This window comes from Ciconia boyciana, chromosome 5, assembly GCF_034638445.1.
Source record: "Ciconia boyciana chromosome 5, ASM3463844v1, whole genome shotgun sequence".
NCBI lineage: Eukaryota > Metazoa > Chordata > Aves > Ciconiiformes > Ciconiidae > Ciconia > Ciconia boyciana.
Genome location: NC_132938.1, coordinates 56,868,687 through 56,887,601, shown reverse-complemented (window position 1 = coordinate 56,887,601; position 18,915 = coordinate 56,868,687). Strand labels below are relative to the sequence as shown.

At 36.8% G+C, this 18,915-nt stretch overlaps 1 protein-coding gene across 2 annotated transcripts in view; it reads left to right on the top strand.

Moving 5' to 3' along the window:
• SLC39A8 (solute carrier family 39 member 8) overlaps positions 1-15,323 on the top strand; it is a 65,157-nt gene extending 49,834 nt beyond the window's left edge. Inside the window, exons 3-8 of one of the 2 annotated variants that reach the window (XM_072863126.1) lie at positions 1,188-1,357; positions 1,902-2,024; positions 3,214-3,381; positions 9,283-9,490; positions 10,007-10,191; positions 12,875-15,323. In XM_072863126.1, the coding sequence (XP_072719227.1) occupies positions 1,188-1,357; positions 1,902-2,024; positions 3,214-3,381; positions 9,283-9,490; positions 10,007-10,191; positions 12,875-13,021 (1,001 nt within the window). In that variant the 3' untranslated portion in view covers positions 13,022-15,323. The remainder of the gene's footprint in view (positions 1-1,187; positions 1,358-1,901; positions 2,025-3,213; positions 3,382-9,282; positions 9,491-10,006; positions 10,192-12,874) is intronic. The other variant, XM_072863127.1, reaches the window with a different exon arrangement.
• The last annotated feature ends 3,592 nt before the right edge of the window (positions 15,324-18,915 follow it).

Sequence of the window (18,915 nt, the reverse complement as noted above, 5' to 3'; positions counted from 1 at the left end):
ATGAAGTAATTTGGGCAAGTACACTAAATGCCTCATATCTGATAAATGGGGGTTTTATTTTGTTACCTCAGTTTAAAATGTACGTTTTGCACAGAATAATGTGTAGGAGTTATCCATACACTAAACTGAAACAGGCTCGTGCTTCTATAGTAATCCCAAACTGTAAACAGTGGTTTGTGATTCGTGATGGCATTGGAAGCCCATTTGTTTATTATAGATTTGATTTCAAAAAGCTATTTACAAGCTTAATTGTCATTTATTTTGATGAAAATTAATCTCCTTTGTAGCTTAGTGAATCTACCCATATCTAGTTGTGTATTTTTCCCTCTCTCCTATAATTCAGACTCCAGAATAATTATGGTATGGCTTTGTACAAGTCCTGGTGTCTGAACTCTAAAAACCTGAGGCTATGCTTATGGCGAAGAAAGCTAAGTTATGGTGAACCCTGGTGCATTTGCCACTTCTTAGGAAAGGTTTTCCCCATTGTGTACCTCAATCACATGTCCATCTTTTTGAACCTAGAACCTCTTTTTTTATATGCTTTCATTTCTCTATTATAATTGTCTCTACTATCAGCCATCTGCCACCTCACCTGTTTGACAAGCAGTGATGGGCAGCGTTTTCAGCCAGCAGAACTACTTTGAATTAGAGGAGGAGGAAGAGTGTTAGGAACAGAAAGTTACCACCTCAGGATGATTTGGAGGAGTCATCCTTTATCAGGAAGGATTTTTGGATCTAGTACAGCCAAGACAGCAGACTTGCTATCTTGGAGTTCCTTAGGAGTAAATGACAATTGGATCTAACCCTGGGACTAGTAACAAGTTTTGTCTTATGTCTATGCTATAGCTACTTTGACTGTTGGCCTAAGCCTTAATTTTCACTCTCCACTGACTGTAGAGAGACCTGATTTATACTAGCAGCAGATAGGCTATCCCAGATCTTATACTAGCACTGTTTCCATTTTTAGTATGGTAGTCCCAGACAAAGTTTCCAGGTATTTCCTTTCCACAGGTATGCATCTTAAGTATCTATGTATTTTAAGATTTTTATATTTGTGAAGTATAATTTCAACCAGGGAGCCACTCCTTTCCCCAATTCCATGCTAATTTAGCTGTTAGAAAAATCGCAAACAGCCTGAAGTGGGTGTTATACTAAAATATTTTATATTTCTGCTTGTTTATCCACAGTTTGGGGATTTGGGTTCCTGGCTGTGACTATCATTAACTTGGCATCACTTCTGGGGTTGATTTTAACTCCCCTTTTAAAGAAGTCATACTTCCCCAAGGTTTTAACCTACTTTGTGGGCTTGGCCATTGGTACTCTCTTTTCTAATGCAATTTTCCAGCTCATTCCAGAGGTAAGCAACGGGAATCATTATATGGTTTGCATACTAGTTTCTAAAGTGTATTAATTTTAGAAGCATGCTGCAGTGGGGTTCTGTGTGTGGGTGCAATCTCCAGAGTTGTGGGTGGGCTTCAGTGCCATTAGCTGCCATCTCTTTCTGGCTGGGTGAGCGGAGCCATCAAGATCCATGTCTAGTTGTGCCATGGGAAAGACCAAGGGCTATTCTTGCCTCTAGACAGAAAGAGAAATGCATTGGATAAAATTCTAGTGAACTTTAATGGGCTACAGGTTAGACCCTCCTTGTCTTGCACTTTACTACTACATTCCGCATGTAAAGTTCTACTGCATTAAAAACACTGTTAATGTTTAATCCAAGTTAAAAAAATCTAAAAAGATCAGGATCTTTCATAATTTCAGCCTCATGGAAACTCATGGTAGGTAGAGAGACAGTCTGTATTTTAGAGGAGTATCTGTGTGTGGGGCATTTGTTAGTTTGTTTTTCTGGAAATGTGCTAAGATTACAGACTAATTTGCATTGCTTTTTTTTTCACTGTTAGGCATTTGGGTTTGACCCCAAAGTAGATAACTATATTGAGAAAGCAGTTGCTGTGTTTGGTGGATTCTATATTCTCTTCTTTGTGGAAAGGATCCTTAAAGTGATATTGAAGATCTATAACCAGGTAATGAAACATATCACTAACTGAATGAGCCTTGCCTTAAAGTACCTGTTATATTTTATGAGATATTCGATAGTTTAATAAAATGTGGGTTTTTTTCCATTTTGTCTGAGGAATTCAGCCTTACTGCATGTTGTGATATATCTGTTTAAAATCCATATGGATAGGAGAAGCAATCTCACTTCTTTGAGGGAGTTACAAGCAGACCTGGGAGTAGAATGCAGATGTGAGTGTGGTCTGCTGTCATTGGCGTATGCTCTAGTTGCTCTCAATGGCCAGGTCGTTGCCATGCTAGCTAAACACATCAGAAAAAAGTGGAAATATGTAAGAGCTGGAGAGAATGGAGTCTGCCCCCGGAGCTCTGCTTTGGGCAGGAGAAATCAATGTGACATATATACCTTGTTAGTCATCTGTAAAGTGTAACTGTGCTGACAGTGCCTGAATCTCACCTTCAGTAACTTCAGCTCTGTGTTTCCCCTTGCTCTGGTACACAGACCTGCTTTAGTGACACTGCAGTTATCCATATTGCACAGGGCTCTGCTTTCTACCCATACGTCAGAGTACTTGTTTCCTGTGTACTTATATGAGTGAGGCTGAATTTGTCTCAGAGAAGGGCCTCTCAAAATTTTTGGTCCTCTCTGCTCGTGTCTTGTGAAGGAAACTGTCCTGTCTTCCTACTCTTGCCTCACTTAAGGTCCCCCCTCCCAAACTGTTGCTAATATTGAAGATTATGAAAATCAGCTGTCCCTCATTTGTAATAACTGCACCAAAAAAAAAAAAGAAAAAAATGAATTTGTTGCTCTTTATTTTTGGGAACAGTTGACAAAGGCTCTATTTGACAAGCCATGAATAGCTAGCCATGAACCCATGAATAGCTAGCAAATGTTGATCACTTACTGTCAGGTGTTCATCTTGGGAAGGTTCTATAGGTTTATAAAGGTATAAAAATGAAAAATCCCCATGTGTATTCTTATTAGCTAAAAGTATGAGATAAGTTAGGAACTTAGATACGTTTGGAGTTCATTTAAACATTTAAATGTTTACTGCTGCCCATTTAAACATTTACTTGGTGTTGAAATCAAGGCAGCATGAATATGATGCCCCCACCTTTTCTTTTTTGGTCTCTATTTTCTTATGTTTGTTATTTTGCTTTTGTTTTAATTAGCTACCTACTTATTTATTTGTCACCTAGACTGGCCATAATGACTTTGAAAATGGCGAACAGAATCATTCTCAGGATAAGACTAACTCACCCAAACCACTATCATCCAGCAATGGGGGGACGTGTTATGCAAATTCAGCTGTGGTAGAGAGCAATGGAAATCTTGGTTTTGACAGCATCAGTGTGGTCTCAGCACAGGTATGAAAATTGTGTCTATTTATTTGTTTTATCCCTGCCAATTACATAAGCATATCTGAGGGGAGAATTAATATGAATTTTCGTTACTTTTGTCAAGTTTTTGTAAACTTATAGCTTCTAACTTGCTTGAGTCTTACGAAAAAAATGTGGGGTTTTGGGGCAAGCTCACAAAAGCTGAATGATACATAAATTTGTAGCCAACAAAAAGAGCTAGTTGGTATCAGTGTCAGGATGGGTAGAACAGAGATATATATTTCATTGGATAATTCAGTTAATTTTGATTTTGTTGTTGTTGTTACTGTTTTGCTTAAAGAGTGATAGTGTGTTTTAGTGTTGCATGATCCATATTGTGTTCCTGGCTACATAAAGCCGTAAGTGTGAGAACCTGATTCCTCTGAATCAATGATTAATGAGGAAAACTAATACATTAACTTTTGTGCAGTGTCTTGTGAGCACTGGTTGTGCTAGTCCAGTACATTTGGATACTGTGGGAATTATGGAGGTAATATGTTGAGACAGAAGCCATTCCTCGTGGTTTAAGTATTATTCTCTTTCAGATTTGTTCTCTGTATTTCTCTGTGTTTGTTTTCATACTACAAATACGACTTCCTTCTGTCTGAGAAGAAGATGGAAGCAGGAAGAGAAAGTTGGTGTGCTTCTTTACTCTTTTCCCTGTACAGGGAGGAGCAGTACTGTCCCTTATTTAAAAAAAATAAAAACACATAGAAACAATTCTCTGATGGCTAAGGCAGATTTTTTCATAGCAGAGATTTCTGTTTTACCACCCATGTTATTTAGTCAGTAAGTTGTTTGTATGGAGCAGGAGAGGAAGCCAGAGGCAGGCCCTAACAGCCAGGAGAGAATCTGAGAGTTCTGCTTTAACCCTGCAGGCTCACAGGGCATTTGATGCACACAGTTTAAAGTACCAAAATTGTACTTGTCCTTACTGTAGAAATGTCATAAAGTGTGGTGGATACTGGGCATTTTAAAAACTAGGAGAAACATGCTTAATAATTAAAATTGCATGGGCACCAAGAGGGAATTAGTATTATGAGTGTCCGTAAACTGTATTTTGTAGATTTATAAAATAAACAAAAGAACCCTCCACTCTCTGCGGAGACAGCCATCTCCAGTGGTATGGGTGTTGTTTTTCTGCCCTGTTTACCAGAAGTTTTATCTGGTCCTATTCCATTTTTATGTTTTGGCTAGCCGTCTGCTTACGCATAGCATAAATATAACACAATCATACCATCTATTATAATAATAAAATGTAACTATATAGCATTTATTTCTAGCAACTAGTTTAGATGCAGTGCTCATGATCATAAAGTATTGTAGGTCACCCCAGGGTCCTTTGTGGTATACTCATACGTCTCCTTTTACATGCAGTCTTGACTTTAAGAACTTAAAATTTCACAAAGGTTCTTCTCCTCTACTCATTGTTCTTATGAAAATTCATGCTTTCCATTCTTTCTTCCTCTCCATTTCTCCAAAGCCAGGAAGAGAATGTGTTGTATGTATTAAAACCTCCTGAAAGTAACAGGGTACTGAAGCCAAGTCTGGCTGCAAGGAAATCCCAGTGGCAGATAGCCCGCTGCTGATATTGGAGATAGCAACAAAAAAGCCATCATTACTCTTCTCCTCCTCCAGGCAGGTTCAAAGGGCCCAGGTAGCCTTCAGAGTCACTAGGGGCAGGGGAAGGCCAATGTGGCTGAGGGGTTTTGGGGCAGCTAGGGGAGTGCCATGAGGGTAGGTGTGCATTAAACTTTACAGGCATTTGGTATTTATGAAGGAACCATTTGGCATAAGCCAACACATACCTAATAGAATTTTAATGTGTCCTAATAATCTAAAGCTTATTAGAGAGGGCAAACACAGCATAGCCAGAAATCATCACGTAGGCTTTAAGGAGGGAGTTTGAAGTCCGATTGTGCCAAAGTATGGTAGCTGTTTTCAGCCATGGGGATCCAGCCATATTCTCTCTTTTAATGCCAGAACAGACTGGCTGCCAGAGTGAATCTAAATGTTTAATTAGTCACATACGTTCAGATTTCACTTGCAGCAGTAATTGCAACCTTGGAAACCTCTTTTGTGCCTACCCAAAATTTGTATCTACTATGTATTAAAATTATATGGCTTGACAACAGTAACTTTGAAGAAAAGTTGTTTCAGAGACAAATTGCTGAAACGCCTGTATCCTTGAGTGCACAACGTTAGAGTTGTATAACAAAACTTTACGGTGGCTTTTATTTATGCCCTGGAGGCAGTGTCAGGATTCCTTCTTGGTCCTGTGGGCACTTCAGAGGACACAAAAGGACATGTCTCTTTCATGTCTGAGGGAGTCAGAGGTGCATTAGAAATAGCAATAGTAATCAGATGAGATATCATAAGATAAGAGAGTTTCTGTATGATTTCTCAAGTTTGGGAACAAAGGAGAGGCCATTACTTTTAAAGAAAAAAATCATGTTCAGAAGAGCAAAAATACCAAGGTTGTCTTTGGTTTACCATAAACTGTGGAGATACAAATAATACAGAACTGCACTAATAATTAATAAAAGTCAGACCTGATAGTCCAGCTGTGGGTATTGCAGAGCTCCTTAGCTGGCATCTCTTCTGTGACATCTGCTAAACTACCATGACAAAGTGGGAACAGTCCAGCAGAGACAGACATTGTTCGTTTTTGCCTTGGAATCCTATATATTTGTAGGGTAAATTTGTCAGTAGTCTGCCTTATCTATCTTAAACGTTAAGAATATGTATTAGGCATTCATCTACTTCTGTCGGACACACAATCTAGTAAAGTTCAGAATGTAAACCCAGACAACCAATGTCATTGTACTTTATATAATGTACAGAAGAATTCAAGACATTATCTAAAATAGATTACAGGCAAGAGTTATGATACTTCAAAACTACACAGTAAACGGCAGATAGCCGTATATATATTACAGAAGCCTCTCAGAAACCAAGTCCTAGTTTTTAAACTACATTGTTTCTGCATTTTGAAAGATTGGATCAAGAAAGTAATTTTTAGAAGTAAATCAATACTGTTCTCCTAAATTAATTGCAATTACTTAAAAAAAGTACATAGATAAACCAACCCAAACCTCAGCACATTTCTAGAGTCGGTTCCATTCTTGATGAGTTCAACAGCTAATTCTTAATAGCATCTTCTTACTCAATGTTCATTTTCTTCATACACGCATAGAAAGTTCAGCACATATATTTGTAAATTACTTATTTCAACAAAAAAACCCCTTAGATCAGATTTTTATGTTTGTCATACATATGCAATGCTTTGGGCTGTCATTGGAATTCTCAGCCGTGCAACTGGTACCAGAAAATGGGTCCTTTACTTAGTTGTATGGCTAAGCCAGTTATGTTCCTACAGCCCTCAGAAAACTGTAGGCACACACGCGGTTTCCACATAAAAACAAATGTGCTTTGGTGGGACCAAATGTAAACAAGTATGTACAAGTGACATTTTTGCACATTTGTATTACTTGCTCGCTGTTTTCATTGCTCTTTTAGGAATTTTCATCCTAATAAACTCTTTTCATAAACCCGTTTATTTTATGGAGATGCTTGGCATTTGATGTGAGAATTTTTTGGTAATAGAAAGTTTTTACAGAACAAAAACCACCACCATCTCTCTTTCTCATGTATAATAGAAGTTGCTAATATACCTTTTGAAAATACAGTCTCCTGAGATTAATATTGTTGCTTTATCAGAAAATACTTGCTGTTGTTGTTGAGGTTTGTGTGTGTGTGTGGTTTCCAAAAGGCCAAAGTTCTTTTTTAGTAGAAAAATGAATTAATTATTCAAAACAAAAATCTGTGCATTGTCTCAAACTCCCTTTCCTCAGTGAAGCTAGAAACATGCCCAAGAAAGAAGATGTGCTTTTGGCAGAAATCAGGATGATCTACAAAACAACGGCTCCATCAGTTCTTAGGCAGCTTGAAGGATGGACACCAGGGAACAGAAAAAAACAGGGGAACAGAACTTCAGCTCAGGGAGCTGGATGAATAGGTGGAAGAGCTTTGCTAATTGTATTTGGATTTTCTCATATTCATGTTCCTTTTTGCTTCCAGTTACCTAATATATGTATTTTATGTGGCTTGCTTTGTAATATTTCTTTCTTAAAGTGAAGTTCAAGTTGCTTTTGTGGATTAAGAGAGAGGTCTATTACTCATAATAAGTGATCCTATCTCAAACAGAATTAGTACAGGTACAAATTAATCATCCCAAAATATGATTGGCATTGCTTGTGTGTTAGATGAAATGTTGCGAGGAAAACCTCCAAAAACTGAAGGCAAGCATGTAGTACAAGTCTAAAACCTGTGTGTTTGAGTTGGCAGGGAAACTCCCAATTTTTGGATAGCATTGCTCATTTTCACATCGTAAGGGTATAATTTGAGGACTTCCTATGCACTGAGTAGGAGCTGTAGGTGTGCTTTATGGCAGTTGTGGCACTACTCAACTAAGGCTTTATTAGCTACAAGTTCCAAGTAGTGCAATAGGCATCTGACTTAGAAATCCCTGACCTGAACTTTCGTCCTGTCCCAAGGCAGCTTGTACATACAAGGATGTAGCATGTCAGATAAGAGCCTGGTGAGCAAATCATGAGACAGACCTTACTGCTCTGTCATTAAAGATCTTGTGAGAATTTATTAATCATTATATTCCCATGAAGTTCAAAATTCAGTTGCCTGGTAGTGCTTGCATTTGATATGGCAAAACTAAAACAATTTGCAATGTTCTTTTTAATAACTAAGGAAAATGTCTTGGAATAATCTGTGACCTTTTCATAAGGAGGAAGAGGTGTTCCTCTACACCCTTCTCCTACAAGAGAAGGAGAGGTGTGTCAATATGTCTGTGGGCACACAGATGCAGTATATATTAATATAGTAATATAGTAATATATGCAGTATATATCACAGCTTATGCATTCCAGTAAGTAAGCACTAGTTAATGCCTTATAGGCAAATCCTTTTTTTTAGGGGAAAATACTGTAATGCTTGCAAATATTATGTAACTACAACATATGTGTACAGAAATTTATCAGAATGGATCATCAGGAATTTTTTAGGGGAGGTTAGCTTTGTGCTCCCAGCTAAAATGGCAGTTCCTTTTATCTGCTTCAAGTTTTTCATTATTTCATGGCACCGCATGTATAAATTACTTCCACTTCTGGGAGGAATTATTGAGATTCCTGGTGTGTATGTGCACTGCAGTTTTTTATTAGCCTGTTGTTTTCGTGCTCTGAGCCTTTAACTCGCACAGTCAGAATTACCCACTGCTGTTTTTATTAAACATGCACTTTGTAGAAACTAATTTGAACAGCTGGACTTGACTATCATTGCCCAAAATTAGAAATAAAGTTTATGGAGTATCTGGATGTGTGTCTATATTCACATGTACCTGGCTGTTACTGTGGCGGCCAAGGATGTCTGTGAGAGCATGACGTACTGGCAGTATGTAACTGGTCCAGATGTGTTTTAGGTAGGAAATACAGATCTGTCAGTCACTGCGATCAGATCCTTCTCAATGTACATGCTTAATAGAGGTGGCTGAGGAGGCTGTGAGGAGCCTTGGCACTCCTTTAATCTGGCAGAGGCTCCAGAGACACATTCAGACCACTATGGTCTGAACTGCTTTCTGTCTCAGCTGAAGGGCATTCAGATAAAGCTTTGTAGTCGGAAGGGTGATTGGGCCCTGCGTGTTAACTTGTTGAAACAGAAAACATTTGCTGCTGCTACCTGTGCCTTTTGCTTCTTTCGTCTCCATATGTGGTAGTGCTTTATTTTAGACTGGCATTCATTTAAAGGCAGCAGTGTGATTCGTTGGCTTCTTTATTCAGTGTTTTATGTAATTGCTTTATTGTGTTATTTTTTTTCCAGGAAGAAGCCACCCAAGGCAACTTATGCAAGTGTCTTAACGGGCGTCCACTGTCAAAGATTGGGACCATTGCTTGGATGGTAACACTGAGTGACGCCGTACATAATTTCATAGATGGTTTGGCTATTGGTGCTTCTTTCACTTTGTCTCTGTTTCAAGGGCTTAGTACCTCCATAGCCATCTTGTGTGAAGAGTTTCCTCATGAACTGGGTAAGGAACTTCATTCAACACGTTGTTTACTGTGGAAATCACTGTCATAGGAGGTTGTGCTGGCCAAAAGTTGGCATAGGTTGAAAGAAAGTTTAAACAAATTAATGGAAAAAATATTCATCAAAAACTTCCCAAGCACCAGAATACACATCTAGCACAGGAAGTTCCCAAGTGCAGGTGGGTGGAAGCTGGGAATGTATATTAAAGAGGTCTTAATTGCCCTGTTCATATATGCTGCATACACTGTTGTATTAAATTTTTTTTTTTTTTAAATCATTATAGGTAGTTCTGTGTTCCTGTGCTCTTAGCTGAATTGTGCATCACCTACTTGCTTTAGAATATTTCAGTTACCTTAGTATTGAAGGGAAATCCTCATCATTTACTTGAATGAAGAAAAACAGCACAGGGTTATAATTTGTATACAAATCATGTCTTTTGTTCAGACTTCCTTTGAAATCCAAAAATAATCACATTATCATTTTCTGAAGATGGTTTTCCTTTTTTTCTTTCTTTTAGGGGATTTTGTCATCTTGCTTAATGCAGGAATGAGTACTCGGCAGGCTCTGTTTTTCAACTTTCTGTCTGCATGTTCCTGTTACATTGGGATGGCTTTTGGTATATTATTAGGCAACAACTTTGCTCCTAACATCATCTTTGCCTTGGCCGGTGGAATGTTCCTGTACATCTCTCTGGCAGATATGGTGAGATATAATTTCATTTTCAGTTATTTATTTTTATGCAAGAAAACAAAGACTGCACGAAGTCTCTCCAGTAGAATTTAGTATTTTGTCCCTCACATGCCAGTGTCATCTATTTATTATTATTATTATTACATGTTAAATAATCAATTATACCTAATGGAGGTGCACAAATAGTTATGCTTATTCATGAAACATGAAAGCCTTTCACTTTAGAAATAGGACTGATCAGATTATTGCTGAAAAAGAATTTTAGAGAGAGACAAGCTTTTCATGAATTTGGGCTGGTTTCATCAAAGAGTAAAAAGTGTATAAATACTTTGTTTCAGCATTTTAAAGTGGCAAAGTATTTCACCTTATTATGTTTAAAGGTTCATTTGTCTATTTCAACCATATTTTGGAAGAAAAGCAAAAAAAAAGGGAAACAAAATGAAACTAAATATTTAGTTTTGAGTTGAATGAAAGGTGTTGTGTAACCACAGTGATAATTTTTGGGTTGTTTAGGTGAAAAAGCTGACTTAAATTCTCTCCCGGTTTAAATTAAACAGTGCCAGTCTCAGTTTCTTGGTTCAGACAATAAAATTCACTGAACTCTATTCAAAACAATCTGTCTGTCATTTATTTTTTAAAGTGTGCTAGAAGATATAAGCCAAAGAAATTGTGCTAAGATCCAGATCAGATTTAGATGTTAGGAAATAAAATCTGGATTCACAGGCAGTCAGCAATATTCCATAATTTACTCTTATGATGATGTTTTAGCTCAAAATGAGAGAGATATTTCAAGAACTTTAAGTTTTATTATGTTTAATTCAGTGTTGTAAGAACAGATGTATCTGCAAAGGTGTTTACACCTGCCACATGAGAATCCATTTGAGTGTAGAACTGGAAGAGTGAGGCCTGAATTTGAAAAGATTTGAGACCCCAGTTTGGTTCTATATGTGTTTAAGAACTGTCATATAGTTATAGTGACTATTTCATTAAATACTATTGTAGTTTAGGTAATAACATAGGATTTAATAAGTAATAATGTTAGAGTTAAATGAACAATGTAAATAGTTTATTTTACAAGTTTGCAGTACCTTAATTGCTAATGCTTTTCATATTATTGCACTCATATAATGAATAGTAGTGTACTCAACTATGATGTGTAAAACTCATGGCATAGAGTGGTTCAGCTTAAATTTGTTATTAAATCCATCAAAGTAGGTAACATTATTTTCTTTGTATCTTGTTCTGTTCTCTCTGTTTCTCCCTCTCTGTCCCTCTCCCTCCCCATCTCTCTCTCTTTTTGTAGGTTTTTGGATTGTATCAGTTACCTATCTGAATTTTTCTTCCCCCTGAAAAGTCTGAAATAGGGTATTCAAGTGCTCTGTACAGAGATCTGGCTTTCTGCTTTCTGTTACGATTTTCACACACTTCTGGTTTGCTTGTCCAGAAGCAGGTAGGATTAACTAGAATGTCATTCCTTCCTTCTTTTCCTTTTGCTGTTCTTTTTCTTCCAGTATTGGTATAGTCCAACCTCTGCCAGTAAGGTCAACTCTGTGGTGAGGCTGTGGGCATGTGAGAATGTGTACACTGAGGTGTGTGCACAAATGAGCCTTGCTGTATGGCATGAAGCTGATCTGGTTTGTTGTCTTTGCCTCTTGTGCAAGAGGATTACGGAACTCTGGAATGGTTTCTGGGAAGGTTTGGCCACTTCCCACTAACCTTAGTCTGTTCTTCAAGGATTGCATTACCTTCAAAGGCTGTTTTTGCCTTGCAAGATCAAAGAAAGATACAGCTTCTGAGTCACCCAGCCTGAAGGTTTCTAAACTAACACAGAAATATACAGTCTTCGTTGCATTCTGGCTATACTACTCTCAGCACAACAGGAGAACAGTTTAAAGCTTATTTTGAGTATGTTTGTCAAAATCCACTGCAGTTGACTTTATCTGCAGCAAACACATACCCCGAATCACTCCATACAGGGGACTTTATCATCAGTGCTCACCTGCCATCACCTCCATTGGCTCTCAGAGGAAGTATCTTTGTTTCTGCAGTTAAGAGCAGATCAGTCATCCTTTGCTGTTATGCTGCCATTAAGATGGTGTTACGGAATGAAGAATCCCTTCGTTGCACTGTAGTGTAATATTGCATGTGTTACCACCAGTTTCACAACATTCTTCTTTCTTCCTTCCTTTACCACTACCTTCCTCAGCCCACCAGACCTTCTATTTGTAACAGATTTCTTACTTCTGAGGGGTTGTCTGTGTTTTCAGCTTCACTTCATTTGCTTATAGATAAAGCAGAAGAATCCTAATCTTCCATTTCCTGAACAAGGATTTCTCTGTTTATACTAGTGGAGGAAGAAACACAACATTTAGCAATACAAGGGCAGCTGCTCCTAGCAACATATGGACCAACAATTGGACCCTAGGAGACTGCTGGAATGAAAAAGAGGAAATTTGCATGAGAGACAACCAGGTGGAATCACAGTAGAGAGGAACAAAACACCATTTCATTTTGCCATCCTTAGAGAAGTAGTTTTTCAGGGTAGTTAGGGTGACCTGTTCCCGTGACTGCCTTCACCCTCTGTTAGTTCTAATATTCAGTCCAAAGTGGCAATATGGCTCAGTTCTTAATGCCTGAAGTTATGCACGCTACCACGAGATGGCAATATTTACCTAAAAATATCCCTTTTTTTCAGTTCCCAGAGATGAATGATATGCTGCGAGAGAAAGTGACAGGAAGAAAGATGGATCTCACATTCTTCCTTATTCAGAATGCTGGTTTACTAACGGGGTTTAGTGCTATACTGATGATTACCTTGTATGCAGGAAATATTCAGCTGTGATAATGCAAGTGAAAATGGAATCAGTACTGAAGACATCAAGTAAATTACAAATGGAAGACACTTGAAATCCATAAAGGGACATTCATTTAATCTACTTGGTTTTGAAACGGTGACAAGTCCTGTCCTGTCACCCTTGCTCCAAATACAGGAAATTCTTCTTTAGGACTTGCAGTCAATCCAAATAGTAGGAGCTGTCAGCTTCTGTACTATGCCAAAGAACTGATTCTAGTATTTTTATTTCTATTTAAAATTATCAGACATAATCTGAACTGTCATAGAGAAAGGATGTTACTTGGCCAGTAGAATTACGCAATAGATGCAACTATGTGCAACTCAAGACCAAATAAAAGCTGAGGTCTTCAAGGAAGATGCTTCTTTAAAAGAAAATAATGGAGTCTCATATCCTTTTTTAACTGTGATGAAGGCAAGCAGTTTCAAAGCTGATTAATTTTCGCAGGATTTGTCTGTGTAACATCCCCTTCCTCCACCAAAAAACCCCCAAAACCCCCAAAAATCAAACTATTTCAGTGTAGGTACTAATGAAGCTGAGATTTTTAATTACTAATTAACACTGGAAGGAAAGATACCAGTTACCGCTTTTGATCTTTTCTCTTTATAAGTGCACTAGGGAATTGTTGATTTATTTTGAGAACCACTTTTTTTAATTAGAGGGAACCTGTGTTAAATTTATGACAATTTATCAATTCCATAATATTTTAGAAACATGGAGTATTTAAAAAATGTTCAAGCATTTTTTATTTTGTGAAAATAATAATGTTTTATACTTAAGTTCCCCAAATATCCCTTTTAAAAATCAGTGTTTTGGGTTAAAATTTTTAAGATTTATTGTTAGTTTTACAAAGTGGAACTTAGTAAAAACTCGCTAAAATCAACATTCCAATAAGCTTTTTTGTAATTTGAATAATTTTCTTGTGTGCAGTTGGGTGAAAGTAAGTGAAATTAAAATATACAAACTCTTATCACAATCTGTTGCATGTGAACTTTCTAAAATCATGCTTATATGTATGAGTTCTTCTGAAATAAACAATTAAGTGACTCTGGTGTTGTAAGATGTGTGCAAGGAAATTCATTAAAAAAAATTCCATTTCAGTCACCACTAAGCTTTGAAGGAAGTGTTGTTATTCTCTAGTAAGTTACTTTTTTTCATTGATTTTTAGGCAAGTTTTACAGCTTCAAAGAAGATACTGTTTCTTGATATATTTCCTGGCAGTAGGAAGAGACAAATCTTTTATTTTTAATTCACTATTAAAATATATTTTCTATCAGGTAAAGGTTTTCTTTTAATATTTTATTTTAATCTCACCTGTAATTACATTAGAAAAAATAACTTCTCTAGGTTGATAAAATCTTTAAGGCAAACTGCACAGTAGTTGTAAATGATACTTATTTAAAAATATGTTATAAATGTTAAAATGTAGTTATAGTAGTCTATGATATTTGCTGTATGGAAAAAGCATTTATTAGTCACTTTATAGCTTCTAAGTTTCTGTAAAGAAGAGTCCACCCACTCCATGTTCTTTCCTTTAATTCTTTCTTTTGTTGATTCCTTGGATATAAGCTGTTTGTAAATGCTACTCTTTTGTATGACAGGAATGTATTATTGACTTTGTAAAAGTAAAAAAAAGTCAAAGACTTGTTCATTGACTTTGTAAAATAATTTGACCATTCCTAGTTCATCAGATTATTATAATAATAGGCCTGCATGGTACTTTTCACCTTTAAATCCAAACATTTGCAAGGGAGACTTGGTTTTTGTTATCTCCCTAAGGAGGAAAAACTGAGACAAACGAGTCATTGAAATAACCTACTTTTAGATCACAGAGCAGACTAGAGATGGAACAAAGTCTGATTTTCAGGGTAGTGCTTTAGTCACAAACCAAATTGCCTTTTCTGCTAGTGGAATATTTAGTAGGTAAGAAAGCTTTTTGATTTCTGTATGAGCTGGTTTGTCTGTATAATCTTTGCTATTATGTTTGTCCAGTACATATAAAATAAATCTATTCCAATTCTAGGACTGCCAGTGATTTCCTAGATTTTGCTGATACATCAGGGAGGAAGAAGCATGAGCAAACGCTCAAAAAATTGTTGTTTTGTAACAAATAAGACTGCCGGAAGTTACTCCCTAAAAGTCTGGAAATTAGTTGAGGGAAAGATTTTCATATTCTTTTTCATGTTAATGTCATCTGTAACACTGTTCATCGTATATTCTGCCATCTCTTCAGACTTCTTTTCAACAGTTGTGCAAATTCTGTGTATAATGTAATTTCAGAGGGCTCTTATGCTTTTGTATTTGTTATTTCTTTAGGGCAAATTATCTGATATCTAATGTTAGACGTCATCTAACATACACTTGGGAAGATACTCTTTGCTAGCTATACTGTTGTAGATAGTATACTGTCATAAATAGATCACTGTCATAAAGTTTCCTCTTTTTTTCATGATGTGGTTCATGACCCAAGACACGCTTCAGTAAAGTTCACTAGAGGTGGGGAAGAAAGCACTACCACAAAACCTCCACACCTATAAAAGACACTAAAGAAGGAAGAACAATTGATTTTGGAGCCAAAAGCATATAAAGAGCAACAACATGGACAAAGGATAAACCCTAGAGTTCTTCTGATCCCTTGAAGAAGGGATATGTGGAAAAGTGAAATGGTCTATGGGGGAAACATGTCAAAAATGTGATACATAATTACTGTCTATGATTTCAGGAAAAAAGAGTTGAAAAATTAAATTGGTACTTAAAGTTTAGGGTTATTGCCTTTGACATTTTGATGAGTTCTTTACTGAATAAGGATTTAAAGCATCAAACTAAAAATTTGGTCTCTACTATAACCAGCTAAATTAAATATCAGCCCCATTCTAACAGTAGTCTGGAACTCATTGTGGTCTTCTATATGTTGAAGTATTGGCCCTGCTGTTCCATCAAGTTTTGCGGCCTGCGTGAAGCTTTATGTTGCTTTAGTTAAAAGAGCTACAAAACCTGATCTACATAGTTTAAAGATGACTTGAACATGCATAAATTACATTGTTATGCTAATGATAGCATTGGAAACATCTCCTATTTGATACATATAGAGAATCAGTTGTGTGCGCTAATTTCTGTATCGCGATCTGTAATTTTTAAAGAAACCACTGGTTTTACCTGTACATAGGTGAACAGATTTACATATTTGCATGTTGTTTTGTCTTGTACTGTAGCATCTCATCTGTGTAAATTTGAAGGCAACTAAGATCCGGGGAGAAAACAGTCTTAGATGACTGTTTTTCTACTCCATGCAATTCTCATGAAGCCATTTACAGAGGCAAACAGCATTGAGCCAAGTTTTAACTTCTCTGAACATGTAACTTGTTGCTAGATTTGGAACATGAATTGAACATGTGTTTCCTTTAACTCTAGACAATAATGCTAAGCAGTAGAGTTCAAGAAATCTTTCAGATCCCTTGAAACTTAAAAAAAAAAAAATCCCACAAACAGTTTAAGGCAAGTGAAAACTGCTTAGATAGAAATCTGATTGTACGAACAACAACAAATAACAAGAGACACAGGGCCCCGCTCTCCTCTCTGCAGTTATGGGAGCTCGTCAGCTGTAGTTGATTCCTTGAGTATGTTGCAACAGCTTCAGGTGTTTGAGCTTCCAGCCTATGTGATAGGTGCAAGAAAGCACAGATGCTGTGAGACCATTTCCAAAAGGATCAAAATTGTTCAGTATTCCTCAATGGAAGTTTGACTAAAGGAAAAGACCACAGAGAAACATTGTCTCTAGAAATGCATGTTTTATTTCAGAAATCAGAAATACATATGGAAAAGGCACTAACTTGGATTATCCTTCTGCAGGCTGTTACTCTGTATAGATTGGTAGGTGCCAGCAAACCATTTCATGTATGCATATGCACCAAATGCATATTGTAGCTCTTGACTTTTATTTTACTATAATATCCCACAGTTTCCAGGAATGCTGTAGCTGCCTTATCAGCTCTTAAAATACTTGATGCACAAGTTATCTCTCTAAGATTTGAGAATAAACTCCTCTGCTATCTTGCAGTTCAATTCAAAATGTACAGGTGTGACAAGCTGACAAAGGTTGCTAAAATGAAAACTAGACAGAAAGCCAGAAGTCTGCTAGCCATAGGTATAATACATCTGACAAAGATAAGGTTACATTGCATTTTTAGGGCTTAATCCCTACTACATTTCTTTTGTACCCGATATATTGTGGTTTTTATTTTTTTTTACTTATTGCAGTACTTTTGAAGAAGATAATGTATTTACATGTTTTGTAGTCCCTATTATGATCATAATGCTTTATTCTAATTTTAAAAACCCTCCACAATTTCTACATGTTTTTCCATTTTAAAGTTAAGTGCTACAACATTTGAGGTTTGGGGTAAACATAGGAGATACTGAATGGCATAGGAAGTGAACTGCAGGGAAGATGTTTGAATTTATGGATAGCGTGTGAATTTAGGAGATAATGTAATTCTCCACAAAGTAGCTATTAAGTGCTGCTCTGGGTGAAAGCACTACGAAAGATTCATAGGACCCAAATTTGATTTCCTTTAGAGAGATGACACTTGCTGACTCTAAGAAAAACAACTTCAAGTAAGGATTGTTACATTCTTCAAGATAGAAGACTAAATCAAAAAAGCGGAGTATAGGCAACTACGGTATCCAGAGAGGGACCTGGATGTCTGTACCACACTCAAAAAGCTGTTCTGTCTTGTGACTGTCATTTGCAGTCTTTGTTTGTATGTGACAAAAGACTTCGGGAGAATCATCGATGCAGATGAGTAATAGCATCTGTAATAGTGACATGGCAGGCTCCATGGTGCTCAATATTCCACCTGCCCTTTTTCCTTCCTCTAGAAATTAAGCAAACTCGTGGGCCAGCATATTTTGGGTTTCTCTGTTCTGTACAAGAAAGTAAAGAGAATGTACCTAAAAACACATCATGAGCGCTGTGCTGATGAAGATACTCCAAGAAGTAATTCTTTATATGGGACACGTGCGAGGAAAGAATATAAAGTAGAATGGATTCGTAAGAGAAATGCTTGTTTTCTTACCAAAGCTGCTTAGTAAAACTCTTGGAGAACTGCTTCTTTAGTCCAAACTCCAATCAAAGAATTTGGAAAACATTTTCTATGAACTTTTAATTCCTGTTTTGTTTCTCTGAACCTCAAACAAGGCTTTTGTATCTGAAAGTCTTACACAGATGAGCAAAGCCTTTCAGTTATTTCACCCTATTTAATTCCAGTCCAATAGTGGTTTTCCTTATCTTGACTACCTCCACAGGTAGTTGTTAATTTCCTACTGATTACTAGCTATCTTGCTCGGTCTTTTAACTTGCAATCTTAGCTTGTGTTAGAGGAAAAAAAAGTCATTATTTTTACTTAATGTTGAAAAAACAACCCACCCTCACTATGATATACTGCCGTTCTTTCTGTGTAAATAGCATAGCTTACAGATAAGGAAGGTAAGTCAATAACATGAATAGCTACCCAGAAGAAGGCACGAAACAGAGTTAGGAGTAGAATATGAGCCTTCTGTCTGTATTTCTTAGCTATCCTTTAGACCATTTGAGAAGATTGATGACATCCCAAAAGCTAATAGTATCAGAAACTCTCCTTGATTCTTTATTGCCCTCTTTTAAAAAATATTGCTTACAGTCTGTCTGTTGTTTTCTGTAGCTTTTGTGTATGTACAGTTGTTAATGACACAGGGAGCAACACATGCATAACTGTGCTTTAGTTTAAAGGAGAAAAAGATGCTATTCTCCAGCAATAAAATCCAGACCTTGCATACATGGAAAAATATAACATTTATGAATGGCTCTTGGCTGAGAGCAAAAACATAACTGCTTCTCAGAAACTCA